Raw genomic sequence first — 23,099 nt, forward strand, 5'->3', positions numbered from 1 at the left:
TTGTACCATATTGGCGAGAGTCAGGGTGCAATCTCCTGAGTCCCAAGGAGCACCCAGGGCACCAATACTGTGCTAGGTCCCACTGGACAAATGTTACTGTCTCTCCAACCTGTGACATAGGCCATCTTGGACTATTCCTCCAGATCATCCTCTAACATCACATCAAAAGGGACATGATCCTCCAAATCCACTTCTCTTACTCTGAAATGACTTCCCAGTGTAGCTGAGGCCTGGCCTGACATGAGTAATTAACACATGGAGGAAGGCCTCATTTCTTGGAGGATAGAATTAGAAAGGTAAACAGATCATTAGGCTGAAAACAGAATGTTTGTGCTAATTAAGATAAGTAAATAGGTCAGTAGGCAAAAAAGACAATGTCTGAGCCAGCTAAGATAAGAGGGAGAGCACCCATATACTAAGAATGGACAAACGTAGTTAGGAATGTAGAGAAGAGGAGTAGGTGGAGATTGGACAATGCATGGACAGAGCATGTTGCTGCACAGGGATTGGGTCCTGCAAAGTGACCAAGCCAGTCCAAAACATATGATGCAATGTAATGTATAAATGTATATAAAGGAAGCAGTTTTCTGTGTAACTCTGGATGTTTGGTATGCCCTATACTCATGCCCTATGCTTGAGTCTGATCAACTCAGCGTAGCTTTGCTGTATGCCAAGTAAAGGAACCTGAGTAGTGAAATCTGGAATGAAACTGAGTTTTTTGGATCCCAGAGAACTGGATGAAGTGTTCTCCCAGAATTGGACAAGATGTTTTGGACAAGCCAAGTGAAAAAGGTCTCGGAGGGAGTCCCAACACACAGCTCCCTAATTATTCAGATCAAGGGGCTTGTGCATGTAGGGCCAGGTTTCACCTCATTGGTGGGGCAGCATTTATTTTGGTTGTATAAAATTCCTGGGCACCATGAATTTCAGCACCCATGTCCAAAGTCCTAGCACCTAATTCCCATTAACTCATACCCAAAGAATAAATTTATTCTCCCCCCCCACTCTTTTAATGACCTGGAATGGCGAGGACCAAGGAATAATAAGGGCTATAACCTATGAATGTGCTGCAAGGGTCCTTGTCTGAGACCCTGCCTGCCCAAATCCTTCCTTTTTAACATACATTTTTACTTATCCTGCTAAAACTCTAATTGACACCTCTTCATATATATATCTGTTTTGAAGCTATTACGATCCTCCACCTTCAATCTAGCTTTCTTTTCATTGCTTTAATGTATTTCATTATTACTTACAACCGTTGTCATATTCTTACTTATCTGCTTCTTGAGGTCTTGGAATTAGTGATTGGCTAGCTCTGTTCAGTCAGTGTTCATCCTCCCTAAACCGTTTTACGAGGGAGGGCTATATCTGGCTAATAAATCACACATGTCTATTTTGCTTTGCCCTATTATCTACACAGTAGATATGTTACTAACCAACTTTTTTATTTTTTACCACCTTTAAAAGCTGTCAACAAGACACATTCAGAAAGCAGAAAAATTACCTTTCATATTTTTATAACACTATTAAATATAAATCTACTTCTCAAACATTATTTAATATACATTTATCTAACACCATTCATTATAAGTTTCTTGACAACAACCTGGGTAGACAGACACGCACTAGCTCTGGTCAAGCTAGTGCGCTAAGAATAGCAGTTTGCCCATGGTGGGACAGGCTAGCCACCCTAGTACAATCAATCCCACCTGACCCCATGGATATGTACTGAGGTGGCTAGCCTGAGCTGCTGTGACCACATTGCTATTTTTTGCACTGGGAGGCACTCTCCCAGGGGCCATGTAGACATACCCTTACTAACGATAGCCTTTGTTCTGCTTGCTCTTCTGCAGTGCAAATGTTGGTGGCTAGGAATGTGCAGAAGTGTAACCCATTGGGAATCATCCTCCACAGCTGAGGGGGTGTCTTCAAGCCAGTCTCCTGATCCTGGGGGGAGCAGGGGCTGATGCAATCTTTAAAGAAACTTCGAGTTGCGTGCAGCCAACATGTCCTCTACGAAGAAGGTGGGAAACAGGTAATGTTGTGTCAGCTACACTAGTTTTATGTCATCTGAGGATTCCCCTACACCCAGGAACAGATGGCTGCTTTGTGCTGCCTTTTTATATATACAGTGGGTGACAAACAGAGAAACCACCAAAAGGAAGTGAGTAGATGAGACTGGCCCACAAAAGTAGAATCTGTTGTAAAATCTTCCTGAGACAGTCTACATTAAATGTACAAAGGAAAATTTCCCACATGCTACATTTTACTTCTGATAGTGATTCAGTGGTTACTAGGGAATTTATCTGTTTTCAAAAAACATTTTCATACACTGAGAATTTAGCATGTTTTAAAAACTCTTTGTCACTTGATTTTACATTCACTTTTCTTCATCCTCTCATCTAAGCTAATCACTTCAATAAACAAAGCCTTCAAAATAGTCTACACTTTGAACTGGCACTGAAGATGTTGGGAACACAGATCATCTTTATTTATATTATGGGGTTGATTTGTTGATAGCATTATCTGTTTAAAGCCAGAGTTCTCTCTTTCCAGCTATTATTTCTGTCACCAATTTTTATTTATTTTTGATTGATGTGTCTTTGCTAACCTATATGAGCTTTCTCTTTAGTATATAAGAAATCGTTTGAAAGATCATGACTTTCAAATTGTGCACTCCTTCTGCACATGCAAGGCAGGGCTCCCCTGTAATAATGATAAACAAGTGTTAATGAATGAAGAATTCATCTAGGAAAGTAAAGATGGTCTTTTGATTAAACCCCTGATCAATAGCTCAGAAGATCAGTGTTCAGTTCCTAGCTTGGCCACATGCCGTCTTTCTGACTTTGGGTGAATTGTATTGTGTCTCAATTTTCCATCTGGAAAAAGAGAAGGATACTTATTTCTCACAGCCTCTGTCTGTCTTGTCTATTTAGACTGTAAACCCTTCAGGGCATGGGCTGTCTCTTACTATGTTTGTTTAAGGCCTAGTACAGTGAGACCCTGAACTCAGCTGCGGCCTCTAGATGTTAGATAAATAAATAATACTAATAAAAGTTACAACTCATCCACATTTTTAGTGGTCAGACAAAAGAGGGGTGCTTGCTGTGAACATTCCTGGGAGAGAGAGAGAGAGAGTGAGTGTGTGTGTGTGTGTATGAGAAACAGCCTTGCAAAATTCTCCTTTCCAACTCACAGGGGATTTTTTTTTGCCTTTGTGGGCCAGTAAAAAACACCATTAATTTTTGCATCATAAATCATTATAGGTATTGAGCATATAAATTTTGTGCCAGGGTTGGTAAATTTTCCTAAAAGTTTGTCAAGTCTGGTGTAAATCATTGCCCAAGCCGAGAGGATTAATGTCTGGTGTCACTGCAGAAATGTAGCCCCAGTGTCAAGCCTGTTACATACTTTGGAAAAGAGTGCTAGCAGAATTTGGCTTCCTCATTGAAAGAGTCAGCATCTCTAGTCAGAAATTAATATAACAAAGAGTTCAGTTTACTCCTCTATAAAGAAGGCACTATACTGTGTTTATCTGACATTCCTCAGCAGGCAATCTGGACTGCTGTGTTCCCTTAGCTCTTTAGCCTCAGGTGCCTTTTACGCTGCTTTGCTAGTGAACAGCAAACCCTTCCTGGCTTTGCTCACTCAGTCACCAGAATGTAAAGTCACTCAGAGCTGAATAAACGAATGATATGTCTAGACATTCTTGAATTATATATGGGGTGACACCTGCATATTCCCAGTCCCAACCTTGCTCCCCAAAAATGTGCATCTTATATTGCTCAGTAGCCCCCTGGACAGTATAAGATCATAGTTAATCTGGCATTCCAACAATGGGTAATGTTTATGCACCAGGCTTGTTGACTTAAATGGAGATTCCCAAGCACTTCAACCAAAAGAGCTTGATTTAGATAAAACAATAAAACAAGTTTAACTAGAGAAAGATAGATTTTAAGTGATTAAAAGTAGAGATGCATATGAATCAGGATTGGTTACAAAAGAAATAAAAGGATAAATACACAAGCTAATTCCTAAACTTTACCAAGGCTAACAGATTTAAAAGGAAAAGAAGTTTTTCTTACCAGCAGGTACAATACATTTCACAGGCTGTGACCATTTCTTTCCCCCCACCCTTTCAGTTCTGTCAGAGTTGTTGATTTCATAAGCAGAGAGATGGTAAGAGAGGGATGATGTGGAGGTCACTTTCCTTCTTTCTTTGAAGATTACCCCCCCCACACACACACACACACACAAGCAGGGTACAGGCAATCTCCCTTGTATATGCAGTTCAAAGTGTTTTTGGGAGGAAATGTAAATTTTTTGTTTATACCTCTCCCCCACCCCGCTGATTAAGTAGGTAATGGCCTTTTAGCTCTTTGCTTGTGTGCCAGTGTTCTTTGTCTCTGAGAAATTGGTTTGTGGGTGTTACCCAGACTTACAACATATTTCAGTAACAATCATATAGCAAAATCTCTTAATTTTACATGCAGTGTTACTACACACATTTCAACAAGAAGATAATCAGCAGATTTTGAGTTTTCAAATGATACCTCATGCTTTGTACAAATTATATCATAATCATATGAAAATGGTGAACATGGAGTACAGGGTGTCACAGTTTACTTCCATTATTTTCACCTACAATTTCAGGTTAAAACCAATTAAGATAAATTCTAGAAGAGGCTAGAACTGCAACCAGAGAAGCAATCAACTTCAATCTACATCTAGGTGAAAGTTCTCAAATCTTTGTTTTGGGATTTTACATATAAAAACTGAGATCCTTCTGGAATTTTGTAAGGTTTTCTAAGAATTTTTCAGCCATTTCCTGAGAATTTTTCAGCTGTTCCTGGCAGTTTTTCAGAAATGATCCTTTTTCAGAACTGATACTTGCGGTACCCCACTCGTTATGCCTTTCCAGCTTGACTGTGAACCACTGATAACTACTCTCTGGGAAGTTTTCCAATCAGTTATGCACCCACCTTATAGTAGCTCCACGTAGGTTGTATTTCCCTAGTTTATGAGGTCATGCGAGACAGTATCAAAAGCCTTACTAAAGTCAAGATATACCACATCTACCACTTCTCCTCTATCCCCCTTCAACATCCATTTTACCTCTTCCATACATTCATCACCCCCATCGTCTTCCAGCAGCCCGTGGAGGGGTGGGGGTGGGGAACCCAAATAACTTCAACTCCTAACATGGCTTACAATCAATTCAAGCTGACTAAACACAGATGAGATGGCCAGTGTGAACAAGGCCTGAGTTAGGTTCATACATTTCAGCATTACTTTGCAATTTGCTTTCACCCAACATCTATGGTCCAACACACAAATGAACAAAATAGAAATTAGCTTTTCAGGTATGTTACTTGTATCAGGAGGCAGGGAAAATGTGTAAAAACCAGAGGTTCTTCTGTTTGTTGTGAAGGCAAGGATGCCTTGGATATGGGTCACAGGGATGTCTGATGAAAGGAACATAGCAAAAAAACAAACAAAAAGAAATCAGGTATATTAAAGCAATTAGCTAGGACAGTTAGTGTTATAACTACATTTTCACATTCTAAAGAGGTTGTGAGATATGTATCCATTCTAAAGTGAAGTCATCTCCAGTGTCTCACATTTAGGACAGCTGAGGACCTGGCCACAATGTTTTGCATATTTCAACCATGCTGATACAATGCAGCCTATACACACGTCTTATTCCATATATTAATTTGCAAAAACTTCATTCACAATCCTTGTGTTTCTTCTGTTTTAGAACTTTGGTACTATTTGATTTGTGTTCTGCCTGTTGATTATTTTCAGTTTTGTTCTCCCATGCATGCCTTTCCCTTCCACAACCAGTGTCCCCCACAAAAGGCCAAACATATATAACATAGCAGAAAATCAACACCAACACCATCAGAGGGTTGTTGGTTTTGTTCTTTCCTTTTTCTTTTGTAGATGGTTATACACCTTAACTGTGATTTTAAAAATACTGGCACTTGTCTGCTATCAGGAGCTGTAGCAGTAGCTTTAGTGGCTCTATACTATCCAAGGATTCTAACACACTGACAAAATCCTCGAAGGGCTGGATTCACTAGCTTTCCAATTGCTGTAAATTGCTGGAGCAGTGCAACACAGGAGCCACAGTCAAGCTGGTTGGAAGGAGACCATATGGCCATTTAAAAAAAAACCTTATTAATAAAAGCTACTAGTAGTGTTACTAGACCAGCTAGCATTACTTCTGCATATCATATGATATAAAATGACTGGTAAGTGGTCTGAAAAAGGAAATGAAAATGGCAGTTTCTTAAAATCACTATTTCAAACTTTCCCTGGTATTTCCAAGACAACTCATTAATGACACAGAAAATAGTTAATCCTATCTGCTGAATGTGCTTCTTTGGATTTCCAGGTCTCAGTGATGTTTTCAATCAAACACTAATTTCTAAAGGATGATTAGCAATACATCTTTTTTGATTATGATAAAGCTAAAACCTTTTTGTCTCAGGTAAATAAAGACAAGTATGTGAAGGTGAATGCCTAGTCTAATATACTGATATTCATGATACACTAGTGATTCCAGCATAACAATAATAAATTATAGGTCTCTTTCTTTATTTTACTTTTGTGTGTGTGTGTGTGTGTTTCATTTTACATGTTGAATCCCAAATTACATTGTATTGATATTTTAATAGATTTTATTACATATATCTCCATCATGTCCTCTTTGTGGAGCATTATAACCTTTTTCTATAAAGCTTGGTATGTAAAATTTTAGTTGAGCTTTTCTATTGACCTTTTAAATAATTGCTACTTTGCAATTATGTCAAAGTTTTAATAAAAGTTAATTTCAATTAGAGTTAATTGCAGTTTCTTTTTTTAAAAAACTGAGATTTTACTCTATCACATTTTCCTCCAACTGCTCCCTCTGCCTATACTGAGCTCAAATACCACAGTGGCAAACATTATAAAACAAGAATCAGAATACAAAAAGTGCTGCTTTATGTGTAGGACAGAGTAAAAATGGAATTTTCCCTAACAAGAATACTTGAGCAATGCCACAACTGAGAAATATTTCTTCCCCTTTGTCTCTTCCTCTAAGGGTCTAATCTTGGAGAGAAAGAAGGGAAGGAACCAAAAGAAATGGGGACTTAGGAGTCATGAGTTAAAAGGAGAGGGAGCAAAGGGAGTGGTGAGTTGAAGAAAGGTAAAAGTAATGACAGTTGAAATGAGGAAGAAAAGAGCTTTTTGTCCTTTGAGCATCCCTGTTAGGCAGAGGATGGATTTTTCTACCTGAATTTGGAAAAAATTATTTTGGTGGTAGTAATTCAGATTTTTCTGAGGAAGCAAAAGATTTAAGGCTGTAAAATGAGTTTCAAATTACCTAATTTCAGAAAATATAATAATAATTTGATATTCCTATCTCAAGCTGCAATAATTATATCCAACAAAATTTAGCACAAATGTCAGATTTGTTCAGAAAAGGCCTAGAATTAAGCCAGCAGAGTTTAAAGGAATGAATTAAAGATACTTTGCATGAGTTAGCTGGGAAAACCTACTCAATATCAGCCAGTGTTTCCAAGTATCTGCAAAATGTTGTAAGCCCATTACTTCATCACTCAAATATCAATATTCATAGAAAAGCTTGGAGGTGGAGAACATAAGAACGGCCACACTGGGTCAGACCAAAGGTCCATCAAGCCCAGTATCCTGTCCTCTGACAGTGGCCAATGGCAGGTGCCCCAAAGGGAATGAACAGACAGGTTATCATCAAGTGATCCATGCCCTTTCACCCAATCCCAGCTTCTAGCAAACAGAGGCTAGGGACACTATTCCTGCCCATCCTGGCTAATAGCCATTGATGGACCTATCTTCCATGAATCTATCTAGCTCCCTTTTGAACCCTGTTATAGTATTGGCCTTCTCAACACCCTCTGGCAAGGAGTTCCAGAGGTTGACAGAGTGTTGCATGAAAAAATACTTTCTTGTGTTTGTTTTAAACCTGCTACCTATTAATTTCATTTGGTGGCCACTTGTTATTGTATTATGAGGAGTAAATAACACTTCCTTATTTACTTTCTCTATACCACTCATGATTTTATAGACCTCAATCACATCCCCCCTTAGTTGCCTCTTTTCCAAGCTGAAAAGTCCCAGTCTTATCAATCTCTCCTCACATGGAAGCTGTTCCATACCCCTAATCATTTTTGTTGTCCTTTTCTGAACCTTTTCCAATTCCAATATACCTTTTTTGAGATGGGGCGACCACATCTGCACACAGTATTCATGGTGTGGGCATACCGTGGATTTATATAGAGGCAAAATGATATTTTCTGTCTTATTATCTATCCCTTTCTTGATGATTCCCAACACTCTGTTCGCTCTTTTGACTGCTGGTGCACATGGAGTGGATGATTTCGAAGAACTATCCACAATGACTTCAAGATCTCTTTCTTGAGTGGTAACAGCTAATTTAGACACCATCTTTGTATATGTACAGTTAGGATTATGTTTTCCAATGTGCATTACTTTGCATTTACCAACATTAAATTTCATCTGCCGTTATGTTGCCCAGTCACCCAGTTTTGTGAGATCCTTTTGTAGCTCTTCATGGTCTGCCTAGGACTTATCTATCTTTAGTAGTTTTGTAGCATTTGCAAATTTTACCACCTCACTGTTTACCCCTTTTTCCAGATTGTTTATGAATATGTTAAATAGGACTGGGCCCAGTACAGATCCCTGGGGGACACCACTATTTACATCTCTCTATTCTGAAAACTGACCATTTATTCCTACCCTTTGTTTCCTATTTTTTAACCAGTTACCAATCCATGAGAGAACCTTCCCTCTTATCCCATAACTGCTTATTTTGCTTAAGAACCTTTGGGGAGGGGCCTTGTCAAAGGCTTTTTGAAAATCTAAATACACTATATCCACTGGATCTCCATCTCACGTGCTTGTTGACCCCCTCAAAGACTTCTAGTAGATTGGTGAGGCATGATTTCCCTTTACAAAAACAAATGTTGACTTCCCAACAAATTATGTTCATCTATGTGTCTGACAATTTTGTTCTTTACGATAGTTTCAACCAATTTGCCTGGTACTAAAGCGAGGCTTACTGGCCTGTAGTTGCCAGGGTCACCTCTGGAGCCCTTTTTAAAAATTGGTATCACATTAACTATCGTCCAGTCATTTGGTACAGAAGCTGATTTAAATGATAGGTTACAGACGACAGTTAGGAGTCCTGCAATTTCACATTTGAGTTCCTTCAGAACTCTTGGTGAATAACATCTGGTCCTGGTGACTTATTACCGTTTAGTTTATCAATTTGTTCCAAACCCTCCTCTAATGAGGGAGTTATTGTGCCCAGAATTCCTTGACAATATTTTAAATATTTATTGTTTGCAACTTGTGTCATATGTTATCAGGCAAAGAAAAATTCCTTCAAAATACTTACACGTAATATGTTCAACTAAATCTTGGCAATAAGATGTACGTGATAAACAGTACAACTAAATAAGTAATGTTATGTGTGCTGTATACGATGATATATATAATATTGGATACTATATAAATGCAGAAGTTTATTTTCAAAGTATACCATTATTAAATTGGAGGAATGGAGCTCCATGAGAATCTACTTGGTAATAATGCTACAAATTGAGGACTCATAGGTTCCATTTTGTTGTTGTTGTTGTAAAGGTTTTAAATGCCTTTCAAAAGATCAGTAGGAATGATCAAGAATTAAATGACTAGAGAAATTTTTTTTTTAAAATTATCAATTGGCTGCTTTTAAGAGAGAATTTACTTAAGTGAAGTTGAAATAACAGTAATCCAAAGAATCAGCGGAGTCTTCATACAGTATATACGGTGAAAATTATCTAACAGTCTTTGTTTTGCAAAGGCACAGAGGTCACACATTTAGGCCCAGACATCCTGTAGATAGCGTTTTTCTTGTCGTAATGTAGCCAGGGTTTTCATTGCTTCCAATTTGTCAACTCCAGCATCAGAGCTTAAAATGTCCACTAAAGTATCATTCACATCTTTAGCCATGTGCTTTGCATCTCTAGAAAAGACAGAGACAAAAAAATAGTACTTATTAGCAGATTTCTCCTTTCACCGGCAGCCACAGATACAGGATGTTTTTGGAAACAAGCAATACTTTTTAAAATAAAGAATTGTAGAATTTATGTTGGCTTATACCATAGACATTAATTGCTCCTGTACTTGGGAGTGGTGGCAACAGTAATACCTAAAACAGCTAAGACATGAAGCTTTCAATACATTCAAATGTATATGGAGCAGAAACTCAGATCCACATTTAAACTGGAAGAAAATAATTGCCTTCTGTTGGATGGAATTAGACTTGCTCAAGTGTTTGTGGTTATGCTACCCTCTAGTTGCTCAGATACAGAAACAATAAAAGCCCTAATACTACTGACCACTTAGTAGTAACATAAGAAACAGACTTCTGGTTTTGAAAGAGAAGCTACTAAGTTCTGGGCCCAATGCCACGTGTTCAATTAACTGTTTGTAAGTAATCAGGGATGCATTACAAACAGAGAGATGCTCCCAAAAATCCTGCACCTGCAAGTGTGTTAGATCTCCGTACATAAAAACCTCACACCATAAGGATGTTACCGTTACAGAAAACATTCCCTAAAGCCCCACAAGGGCAGGAAAAGAAGGCTAATGGAATTCTCCAAGGGAAGATATCCTGGGTAGCAGGCTGCTGCTCTGTACCTCCAAACCTATAGAGTGCCAGCTGAAGGGCTGTTATCACATACCTCCATAATTCATTACATGTATATATGTGTATATCTTCCACTTTCACAAGAGTTACACCATTTGCTTGTAGCCTGTCCTATTTTAACTGGAAAACCCTACATGAACAAGAAACATTTCTGAAACATTATGGTGAGAACAATCAATAGAGTAGTGGAATACTTGGCCATAACCTAAGAAAAAGATTAAGCTGTAGGGCTGGATGATTAACATTATACCATAAAGTTAACACTCTAAAAAACAGGAATATTTCAGTACAGTAGAACCTCAGAGTTACAAACACTAGAGTTATGAACTGACCAGTCAACCACAGACCTCATTTGGAATTGGAAGCACACAATCAGGCAGCAGCAGAGACAAGACAAAAAAAAAAGTCTAAAAAAGCATAATACTGTGTTAAACGTAAACTACTAAAAGAAAATAAGGGAAAGCAGCGTTTTTCTTCTTCATAGTAAAGTTTCAAAGCAGTATTAAGGCAATGTTCAGTTATAAACTTTTGAAAGAACCACCATGAAGTTTTGTTCAGAGTTACGAACTTCCATTCCCGAGATGTTCGTATTTCTGAGGTTCTACTGTATTGTAAATGCCAGTCATTTACTTGATGCTATTGCAAGTCTTTCAAATGTATTCAACAATTTCTATTAAATGCTCCCTCTGTTAGGCATTCAAACTCTAGTCTACTCACCCACATACATAGAAACAACCTCTCTCCTTCAGCAGGACTCTGGCAACCTCTTTAGCACAAAGTCGAATGTTGTCCTGCACATATTTAGTTGGTTTTTTTTCTGCTGCAGCTGGAGGGTCTCTTGAGAAACAAACCTTAAGATGAGTTAATGTGCCATTTTCAACAAAACTTCTGAGCTCATCTCTGAAAGACAATGCAAAAACGTTAGAAATCAGTATCCAAAGCATAAATACAAGGTGCAACAGAGTTCCAATACTACCTACAGAACCTGCCTGAATAAGTAGTCTCTGTCCTGATGCCGGCAGCCAAAAAACAGCCATGTCTCTCCAAACTTCCAGTCCGTATGCTCTTCTTGGAGTTTCTGTCTAAATGCACAAGGGAAAAAAGACACATGTACACATAACGTGGAAACCCCGTCTTTCATTCAGTCAGTACTGCAACTATTACATTCACAGATCATCTAAACTCTGAGGACCCGATTCTCATTTGCACTTTATGGCGGCAAAACAGCATAAAGGGGACTTCACTCTAAAGCACTCAGCACTGACTTAACTCTGCTATCACGGACATCAACGGGAGCTTTGCCATTGACTTCAAAGGGAGAGGAGTGAGACCAACAATGAGCCCTTTTGAAAATCCCTCCCTACAATCCTGAATAATGGAAGTGAAGGATATCATCCTTAGTATCTTTCACTAGAAGCATTACACAAATATTTGGGGAGAAAAATCTGCTCAAGCCATTTTCAGCATACTGCATATCTATCATTTCCAACTTTATAGGAGTAATCTTGGCAATACTAAATCACGGGGAGTTAGTTTTACTGCTAAAAATAATGCCAAAAATAAAAAGCTCTGTACTTGGTTTTTATCTGTGACTTTCTGTTTAACTTTTGTTTTAGAAATATTTCATATAATCACTGCACAATTTGGTGTTGAAAATTCTATTAACTTTTTAAAGTGAGATATGGAGAGTATTTCAAGATCTAAAGAAATGCTATAGGGATGAGAAATAAACACTAGGTTTGTACAAATGGATTCAGTTAATAACATAAGCACAGATCCAAAGTTTCACTCATCCCTTTAACATAACCTATTTTAAAATATGGCTACCAGAACCCCCTCTCTCTCATCATCTGACTTCCCCTGGTGAAGGGAAGGAATCAGGGAGGTCCCAAGACAGTCCATATTTGTTCCTAACATATCTAAAACCCTTCATTCGTTATACTTCCCACCCAATGACCACTTTTCTCTCCCCTTTACACTTTTCCAATGGCATTGTGGGACCCACCACATCTGGTAGCATCTCTCAAGAGTCCCAATTCCACTTTACCCAAAGTCAAACCTGCCAAGTTCCAATTAATTCTTCAAGAGACATTTGCCATGGAACAAAAGACATGAGCTAGTTTCTGCCAGGAGATCTGCACAGTAGGATGCTTACCTGTGGGAAAAATCATAGTTTTGCTCCTTTCCCTGAACTTAGCTCTCCCAAATTGTTCTCCCCTTTGGCTAATTCTGTTCCCCTCCTAATTCATTCCCTCCCCACGCTCTCTCTGATGGAAGGAGGCAAAGCAGTTAGCTGCCATCGTTTCACAATAGCCAATGATGGCTAAGAATGGTCACTGCAGGGAAAATCTTGCTGCTGCTGCTCATTATTATTGATTGTGTGTAAGCCAACTGGGTAGATGATGTTCCAACGAGGCTGTGAGAAGGCACCAGGGAGCAGAGCAAATGCATGACTCTGGGTAGCCCTGCTTACCAGAAAGATCACAAGTGGACCTGTGTCCTGTCGCTGCTAGAAGGGCTTCCTGGATTGGTGTGGGGGAATTGCCATGCAAAATTCTGATGCTGCTTGAGCTGGGAAGAGGGCCTTGGTTTCCCCCAACAAAAGCTGAAATGTTGCCTAGGGTTGGCAGAAGAGGGGCCCTGGTCTGAAACATCAAAGATATGAGAAGACAGGGGCAATGAGGGGGTCCTGGGATCAGTCAGAGGAAGGGAGACGTCACTGCAGACAAAGCCTTCAAAACGTTTGGATATTTTGGATCAGCTTTTCTAAACATCTGAATTTTCAGGTGTTTAAGAGAACCAAACATTTTAGCTTCACATCTGTTTACCAACAATACTGTAATGTTTTGGGTGAAGTCACATTAAAATTAAAGCTTTGGAATATCAAACTTTTACCCCAAATCAACAGTATGCCAGTACATTCTTATGGGTTGGTTTAATTAAAATGGGATACACATTTTACTATACACAACTAACAAATCACAAAAAGTACATGTGTATGCAATGCACTATTATTCATCAAACATTTTAAGCTTTCCTTGTTAAGACTTTTCAGTGTGATAAAAAGGCTATCAAATCATTTGGGACTAATCTCAATTATATAAGCAGTTACCCGCATCCCATAAGAAATACTAATGAGAGAAGTTCTTGGTCCAACACAAACCTACATAAATCACAATTTCACTGACTTTCAGAAGCAGCTGCCAATGCAATCCATGGGCATCTCCATCTGACTAACATAGACTATGTTAGAAAAAGAAAACCCAGAATGAAAGCTAGCTTTTTTTTCCTAACACAAAACTCTTCAGAAGAAAGGAACTAAACTTTCAACTCACAAACTACTGTGTTTAGAAGATCAGTCAATCGTTTTAAAATTAAAAAAAACCCCGTGGTTACTAACCTTTTGTAACTGTTGTTTTTTGAGATGTGCTGCGCATGTCCATTCCACGTTAGGTGAATCACAAGCAGTGCCTCAGGAGGTGAGCTTGGAGTTCACGGACATGCTGACTGCAACACGGCTCTTCTGAACCTAGCATCGTCTTGAACCTGTTGAGTGATGGCATAGTGGGATGCAAAGGGATGCATCAACAGCCAAGTTGCGACCCTGTAGATTGGAACCTGTGCGAGGAATGCTGCTGAAGAGGTCTGAGCACTCACGGAGCGTGCAGTTATGATGGCAGGAAGTGGGACCTTCGCTTGTTCATAACATGCCCAATTGCAGGAGATTACCCAGGATGAGATCCTCTGGGCTGACACTGGAAGTCCTTTCACCCTTTCTGCTAACTGCTACAAAGATTTGTGTGGATTTGCAAAAGGATTTAGTCCTCTCAATATAGAAGATGAGGGCATGCTTAACATCTAAGTGAATCTGGTGTTCTTCTGAGTTCTTGGGAGGCTTCGAGAAGAAGACTGACAAGAAAATGACCTGGTTGCTATCGAACTGCAAAACCACCTCTGGCAGGAAGGCTGGGTGCAGGCGTACTTGGACTTTGTCCTTGAAGAACACCGCGAAAGAAACAACAAAAAAGACAAGAATGTGCAAAGCACCATTTCTATTTGTTTAGATCCAGTAAAAAAAATAGACACAACTGCACATTATTTTTATTATTGAGTCTGCAAAAAGAAACTCTACATAAATAAATTACGATATTTGGACATGTATATTTTGTGTGTTTTTCCTAAAGTTAATTATTTTAGGAAAAAAACTGTCAGAGCGGCCACCAACAAAAGCTGGTGGCTGCACTCTGAGGCTACCAAAAAAATTGTTGTGAGAACCCCTGCCGTAGTGGATGGCTTCCTACTACCTAGCAAGACCTGGTGAATTTGTTCGAAACAGGCCTGCTCCTCCAGGTTCAGCCATGTAGCATCCATGCAGTTAGGGAAAGGGAGTCGAGGTTTGGGTGGAGTAACTGGCTGTGGTCTTGTGAGATCAGGTCTGGATGGAGCGGAGGCAGGGTTGCTACTGATGGATCTAGTAGTGTGCCAAACCACTGTTGGTGTGGCCACACCGGGGCTGTAAGAATAACACTCGCCTTCTCCCATTTGATTTTCAGGAGGACCTTGTGAACCAGAGGGACGGGGGGAAATGCGTAGAACAGGAGTTCTGTCCATGGAAGCAGGAAGACTTCACAGAGGGAGCCTGGGCTGTGCCCCCACAGTGAGCAAAACTAATTGCATTTCCTGTTATGCTTGGTCATGAACAGATCTATCTGGGGAGAGCCCCACCTTTGGAAGATGAACCTGGTGACCTCTGGGTGAAGGGACCACTTGTGGTGAGAGGAAGAGAATCTCCTGAGGTCATTCACAAGTGTATTCCAGGCTCCCAGAAGATGTGAAGGCTTGAGGTGGATGGAGTGCTTCATGCAGAAGTTTCATAGATGGATGGCCACCTGACACAGGGTGGAGGATTGAGCTCCTCCCTGCTTGTTGATACAGAACATGGCCACAATGTTGTCCGTCAAAGCTTGCACCACCTACCTGAGATCTGAGCAAGGAAGACTTGGCAGCTTAAGCAAACCGCCCTGAGTTCCCTGACGTTTATGTGCAGGGAAAGTTCTTCCTGGGACCACAGGCCCTGAGTCCTCAGGCTGTCCAGGTGGGCTCCCCAACCTAGGACTGATGCGTCCGACTCTAGGGACCCTGACAGCTGTGGGGGCCACAAAGGGGACTCCCATCATTACTGAACTTGGGTGAGGCACGGACCAGGGATGGAACAGTGACCACCAAGTCCAAATGGTGTCTGTTCGGGAAGTAAACTGAAGCTAGCCACATCTGCAGGGGCCTGAGGCCAAACCTGCATGCTGGACCACGTAAGTGCATGCGGCCATGTGCCCCAGTAGCTTAAGGCAAACTCGACTATTGTAAATGGGTGGACCATGACCTTGGATATCAGGTCCAACAGTCTGGAAACAGGCCTCCAAGAGGAAGGCTCTGGCTTGGATCAAGTTGAGCACTGCCCTGATAAATTCTGTTCTCTAAACTGGAATAAGAGTCCACCTTTGCTGGTTTATCAACAGGCCCAGCGCTCAGAAGGTGGCTTGGACCATGCTGATGTTGTTCTTTACTTGAGCCTTTGAATGACCCTTGATCAGCCAGTTGTCGAGGTACGGGCAGACCTGAATTCCTCACAGTCTGAGGAAGGCAGCTACCACTACCATGCACTTCATGAAGACCCAGGGGGCTGCAGATCAGCTGAAGGGAAGGGCTGTGAATTGGTAGTACGTTTGGTTTACAATAAACATGAGAACTCTCCTGTGGCCATGAAAGATAAAAATGTGAAAGTAAGTGTTCTTAAACTCGAGAGTGGTGTACCAATCCCCTGGAAACAGGAAGGGAATAATGGAGGCCATGTGAAACCTCAGTTTCTTGAGATATTTGTTGAGATGACATAGGTCCAGAATGAGTTGAAGGCCTTCCCTTGGATTTTGGGATTAGGAAATCTTGTGAATAAAACCCCTTCCCTCATGTCTTGAGGAACCTCCTCCACGGCCCCCATCTGTAGAATGGTCTGCACATCCTAGATGAGGACCTGCTCATGAGAAGGGTCCCTGAAGAGGGACAGCACTGGGGTGTAGGAAGGAGGGGTGGATGAAAACTGGAGGGCATAGCCAACCATCCCTGTATTTAGCACCCAGCAGTCCGATGTTATGCAGGACCACACCAGGCAGAAGCAGGATAGTCAGTCCAAAAATCAGGGGGAGGCAGGATCTGAGACGAAAACTGGTATGGCACCCTTGGGCGCATCTTCAAAAGGCCTGCGTGGGCCCACTGGAGTACCCATGCAACCCGGCTGGGAAGTTGAGGTGGAAGGAAGCGGCTGACGTTGCTGGTAATCTCTCCCTTTGTTTAAAAGGGTTCTGTCTCAGAGGTGAAGCCGAGAAGTGTGGTGGCTGTTGGGGCCTGAAATGCTTCCTTGAAGTAGATGAAGCATAGAGGCCCAGGGACTCAAGGGCAGGGGGCCCTTGAGTCCTTCAGGCCATATAGTCTCATGTCCATCTATCTCAAAAATAATGAGGAGCCTTCAAAAGGGAGATCCTGGATTGATTGCTGGACCTCGTGAGGGAGATCTGAGGATTGAAGCCAAGAGTATAGCCTTATGGTGACAGTGGAGGCCACTGTCCTACCTGCTGGGTCAGCTGCAACCAGTGCTACCTGGAGTGAGGTCCTGGCAACATTCTGACTGTCCTTTAAGACAGCAGAGAATTCCTGCCTTGAGTCATGAGGCAGAGAGTCTCTGAACTTGGACAAGGAGTCCCACAGATTATAGTCATATCTCCTCAGTAGGGATTGCTGGTTTGAGATATGCAGCTATAAACTACCTGTTGAATAAACTTTCCTTCCAAACAGGTCCAGCTTTCTTGCATTGTTTTGTTTGGGGGTAGCACTTGTCTGGCCCTCTTGTTGGCCACTGACACGAGGGACCCTAGAGGAGGGTGGGAGTATGGGTACTCGTACCTGTTGGCTGGCACATAAAATTTCTTTTTAGCACTCTTTGAGGTGTGGGGCAGAGAAGGAGGAGTTTGCCACAGGGCCTTGACTGGCCTCATTAATGGGCAAGTTAGGAGTTGCTTCAGCCATGTCGATAAGGCTGTGGGATGATTCCTTAAACTCCTCAATCTCTACCCCCAGATTAGCTGCTATCAGCTTCAGAAGGTCCTAATAGACCATGATGTCATCCTGCGGAAGTGAGCTACTCGGCTCAGAGATTGACTTGTCTGGGGAGGAGGCGGCAAGAGCGGCTTGTACCGGAGGAGGGGCTTTTTCCTTTTCCTCAGCCCCAAGAATGTCGAAGGAAGCCACATCCTGAACATCGGTACCGGGGTCGGTACAGGAGTTGGGTCCAGTACTGAGCAGGAAGGAGCAGTAGCCAGCCGCTTGGAAGCCACCAAGTAAGATCAATGGGAGGGGTGACCCAATACTGGGGAAACCTCCAAGGGTTCCAGAAAGGCCACTGCACAGACCACTGTTCACTTGGCCAGGCACTGGGGGGCTGACCAGTACTGACCGATGTCCGGAGATGCACAGAATGGGTACCGGTATTGGCCCTTTTGCTGGACATAGCGTTCCACCTCAGATTCAGAGTCCCCACAAGGCAACCACGGTGGAGTGGTACCCCCCTCTCTCTCTCCATTCGGTGCCAAGGATCTGGAGACCAGTGGCACAATGGAGATGGTCACGAAGAGGGTATCAGGCATGGCTTGTGCCCCATGCTCCCTCCTGCTCACAGTCAGTGGAGATGGCAGCTGTCCCATCAGAGTTGGTGGAACCGGGAGTGCCAATAAGTCCCTGTGCTGCAAAGGCCTCAGAGATTGACAGTACTGTCAATCTGTTGGTGCCATGGTGGCTTCTGGCTGTCAGGAGAGGGTCCCGCACTGGACTTGAAACTCTGGGCAGAGTTGACGGTGGTGCTATGGGACCATGGATGGAGAAGTGGCCTGGAGCAGGTTGCACTCCATTGCCTTTGCCATGTTTGTCCTTCTTCTCCACTGGTGAACGCCCTTTGTCGGTGCATTGCTTTTTGTGCTTCTTCCTCAGCACCGGAGATGGGGAATGGTACAGAGCAGCGTGCAGTGCCAGAGGAATGGTTCGTACCGAGGCTGACATGCTCAGTGCAGAATTGGAATGGCTTGATGGCTTACATTAGGATAGCCTTCAGTCTTACCTCTCTTTTCCATTTTTGTAAGGGGTCTAAAGTCCTGACAAATCTGGCACTGGTCTCTCATGGGAATTTTCCCCAAACATTCCAGACAACTGGAGCGTGGGTCGCTCACAGGCATAGGTTTGCCACAGGAGGCACAAGGTTTGAAGCCCAGAGACTGGGGTGTGCCCAGCCCCAGGGGCAAAAGCAGGGTGGAAGCAGGGTGGATTTGATTTAAATCAAATTGATTTAAATCATGATTTAAATCACGTCAGGAAGACTTGATTTAATCATGGATATCTACATAAAAGTGCATTCTTGGTGGCTGTTATAACCTTAATACATATTCTTCACAACTCAGAGATAGATTAGGTTTCATTTTTGGAAGGTACACATTATATATTTTTTAAATTATTTATTCTGAAAACTTTTCAGATTAGTTTTACAGCTATATCAGAAAATGAATGATTGTTTGGTTATTTCATTTACCACAGGTAACTGAAGCAGATATTTATGAAGTCATTGGGAGGTGAACTATCTCCAATTCAACAGGTTAATCATTAATATTTGGAGGATTTTCTTGCCACGCTGTATTAGGAGGAGAACATCACCAGACAGAGACATTTAAATTGTTTTATTTAAACTAAAACAACAACGGTATCTATTCTGGATTTTTTTTCTTTAAACAGCGAACAGATAATATTTTAACAAAACAAGCATATGAATTTTTGAATTTAAACATTTAAGTTTTTTAAAATCAGGTTTGCTTTTGTTTAAATTGCTTTTAACTAAAATAGTTAAATGAAATATTTAAAAAAACAAAACAAAAATTAAATCGACTATGTCAGCCAGGTCAACATGAGAAACTTAAAATATTGGCTTCTGCAGCTAACTCAGTCATCTTCACCTTCATTTTCTTGTTTGTTCATAATCTGGAAAAGAAAAACACGCTTTCCTGCTTTTTCAGGTCCCAAATGATTTCTCAATTTGGAATGAATTAGTCCAAAGGAAGAAAATATTCTTTCTAGACCACCAGAAGAAGCTACTGCTGTTAAAAGTGATATTATCACTTCAACAGTCTCTGAATCCAAGTGCTTAAGTGAATTCCACCAGTTCTGTGGTGTGACTTTTTTTAAATCATCAGCAAACATATATTTCTTGAATGGTTCACCCTTAGCTCTGAAGTTTATTATAGGTGGCATTATGGAGGGATGACTGCTGGATGTCCATGTCATAGCCAACTCCTCTTCTTCAGCAGTTAAGGTTTGACCCTGGTACAGAGTATTGAGAATATTTCCTAGAAAATGAGCTGGAGATAGCGCTTGTCCCATTCTTTTTTTTAATGCTTGTAATTTAACTCTGTCATTGCATATTTCTCTTTAAGATCTCACTCAGTTCCTTCCAAATTTCAACAGCGTCAGTGATAAAACAGCTATTTCCCTGCATTTTGTTCTTGGATACATTTGCAGCATTGTCTGTGACCAAGCTGCATACTAGATATTTGAAATTTTCCCCACAGTTTGTTATAGCTTTTACTGCTACTTCTTGTAAGTATTCTGCTATGTGTGCATTTCCTGATGTATCAATTGTTTCTGTAAGGAAGACATTCCCGTCTTCTGTTGTCACACAAGCACATACAACAGGATCATTGCAGACATTGCTCCACCCATCAAGACTCAGGTTAACAATTTTACCCTCTAGACCTTTTGCACACTGCTCAATTTCTCTTTCATACACTTTATCCAGCCTATGACATCTGCTGTGTTGGGTGGACTGTATCCTGGTCTTAATGACTGAACCATGTTAATAAAGTGTGGGTTCTCAATCATACAGAAAGGAGAGTTTGTTGCATAAACAAACCGGGCAATTTTTTCCATCAATTACTACTTTTTGTATTTTTTTTTTTAATCACAAACTTATCTATGGTTGTTTCTGGATGATGGCGATATAACTCAAACTATAGAAAATGATGGTGATCTTGAAGGTGGATAGTCTTCAGAATCCTGTATGTTGAGGATGGATTCTCCTAAACAAAATAAGTCAATGCAGTTATTTAATTATTATTACCATACTGCTCATTTAGTATTACTCATTGCATTCACTGACACTCAGTACTACTTTAAAGGTGAAATTGTAAAAGGAAGATTTGCCTATTTCAGCTATTTTTTTTATCACAACCACATCTAAAATGATAGTAACATAGAGTAACAACTATATTTTTTGCTCAAACATAAGAAATCAATAATAGTCCAGAAGGAAGAGAGGCAGTCCTTAAGAAAGAGGTATGAAATAAAAAAAGTTTACCAACCTGAAGATCCTGCATGTTTAGACGTGTTCCTTTCATCATCTTCAACGAAGTTTCCTCCTGAGAAGGAACACTTCTCATGATGTTGTTTCATTTGGACAACCAGGCCTTGCATTTCTTTGTTGCACTGTTTGCATTTTGCACGCATGCCTGTCTTACCCACAGGTAGAGGAACTTCATTAAAATATTCCCAAACTGGGTCTCTTTTACAGCCTGCTGCCATTATAGGTTTTCCATTCTAGTGAGAGAATGGTATGATAGATCTCAAATGAATTAAGGTTACAGTCAGAAAGGCCTCAAGACTTCTGGAATATGTTGCTCAAACAGTTTCACTTTTGTTTCTACTGCCTGTCCCTCCCTTCTCACATTTATCTCCAGACTTCTTCTCCTTATCCAGATCTCTTCCGCCCCCAACAATCTTCTATTCATTGAACTTTCTGAAACTTTTCACTTTTAGAGAGAGGTAAGGGATTGACTCTGTGCACACACATTTGCAGAGGGACAATAGGGTTGAGGTCTGTTAATTCTCACCTCTATATTATTTAGTTATTCATTTAAAAACATTTTTGCTGTTAACGAGCATGTTATCTCTAGAGACACAAATCCACAGTTTCAGAACTGCAAAACTAAGCATCCCTGATGGTATCTTTTAGACTGAGTCCCATTGGGTAGATAGAAAGATTAACCTAAATAATCTATACAGAAGCCCTTGGAACCCCATAAGATTGGATCCCTAATCCATGAACTATTGGAACTCATTTACAAAACTTTTCTTAAATATTACATGAATATATTGTCTCATACTACAGAATTAGAATTTATAATCCCTATTCCATGATGAGATATCTTTGAGCTATAATGTATCTTAATTAAATCTATCTTTAGATAGGTTTTTTCCTCAAAAAGCATTTTATCAAAAAAATCTGATTTAAATAAAAAAAAAACAGATTAAAAAAACCCAAAAACATTGATTTTTATCCACCATGGGCAAGAGAGCCCCTCAACAATAGGAGAGAGGGTGTTCTAACTATTTACACTAATACTACTTATACTATATATTTACTAACTATACTTAAAACTAACAAACAAACTATAAAACAGAGTACAAAACCACCGAGAAGAAGCCTTGCTGAAGCAAGAGGAGTTGTTCCAGCAACCGTCATGGGCACTAAGAAGGAACAGAGGGTGTGTGGCCCCTAGCATCACCCCTTAATCTGGTGCATAGCACCAGAGGGCGCTAGAGACTGCCTGATAGATATCACTGAGGGAAAATTTTCCAGCAATGCTGCAATGCAGCTCACACATGCCTAATGTGGAATGCACATTAGCAAGCCCTTGAAGAATTTATTAAGCAAAATTTGTGGACTGTCAAAAATAAGATTAAAAACAGAACTGATCAATCAGGTGCAAACAATGTTGGATGGAAATTTGTGAAATTCCATTTGTGAAATTCAAATAATATTTTTGAGCAAGATCTAAGATTTTTTACGTGGTTTCAAGATGTTCCTGTTTGGACACTGGGTGTTTATGCATTCCTCAAAACACTGCAGATTTACAGAACTGTGGTATATTTTAAAGTTAGGATCTTAGCAGATGATTAAGCACAAATTCAAAGCACTAATTTTTGTCTGTTTTTAGTATATACTTTAAGCAGTTTGGTTGGAAACACCGACTGGAACTTGAAAAAAGCATGGAGTACACACATTAGTCCCATGATCTTAGCACCAAACTCTCAAGTATAGTCTCAGATCTGACAATAATTGCCTCTGTGCCTTGGGTCAGTCACTTTCCCTCTTTTTCCTTCTGAGTTTTCCCTCATCTTTAAAAAAATGCAGATAGTTCTACCTACCTACTTACTGGAAGTATTGTGAGGATCATTTAGTGTGTGTACAGCACTTTGAAGACTAAAAGCAATA

At 40.6% G+C, this 23,099-nt stretch overlaps 1 protein-coding gene across 12 annotated transcripts in view; it reads right to left on the reverse strand.

The window, feature by feature from the left end:
- The window catches only part of MTRR (5-methyltetrahydrofolate-homocysteine methyltransferase reductase), a 172,188-nt gene that overhangs the window by 35,283 nt on the left and 113,806 nt on the right, over positions 1-23,099 (reverse strand). For 5 of the 12 annotated variants that reach the window (XM_073332380.1, XM_073332381.1, XM_073332387.1 and 2 more), the window contains 3 exons: positions 11,731-11,823; positions 11,459-11,641; positions 5,382-10,054 (listed from right to left, as the gene is read on the reverse strand). The exons of 1 other annotated variant lie outside the window; for it this stretch is intronic. In XM_073332380.1, coding sequence (XP_073188481.1) covers positions 9,910-10,054; positions 11,459-11,641; positions 11,731-11,823 — 421 coding nt within the window. In that variant the 3' untranslated portion in view covers positions 5,382-9,909. Of the gene's footprint in view, positions 1-1,459; positions 10,055-10,775; positions 10,872-11,458; positions 11,642-11,730; positions 20,905-22,456; positions 23,088-23,099 lie in introns of those variants that run through there. 6 more of the 12 variants (XR_012157386.1, XM_073332389.1, XM_073332388.1 and 3 more) reach the window with 6 other exon arrangements.

This window comes from Lepidochelys kempii, chromosome 2 (genome assembly GCF_965140265.1).
Source record: "Lepidochelys kempii isolate rLepKem1 chromosome 2, rLepKem1.hap2, whole genome shotgun sequence".
Classification (NCBI taxonomy): Eukaryota; Metazoa; Chordata; order Testudines; family Cheloniidae; genus Lepidochelys; species Lepidochelys kempii.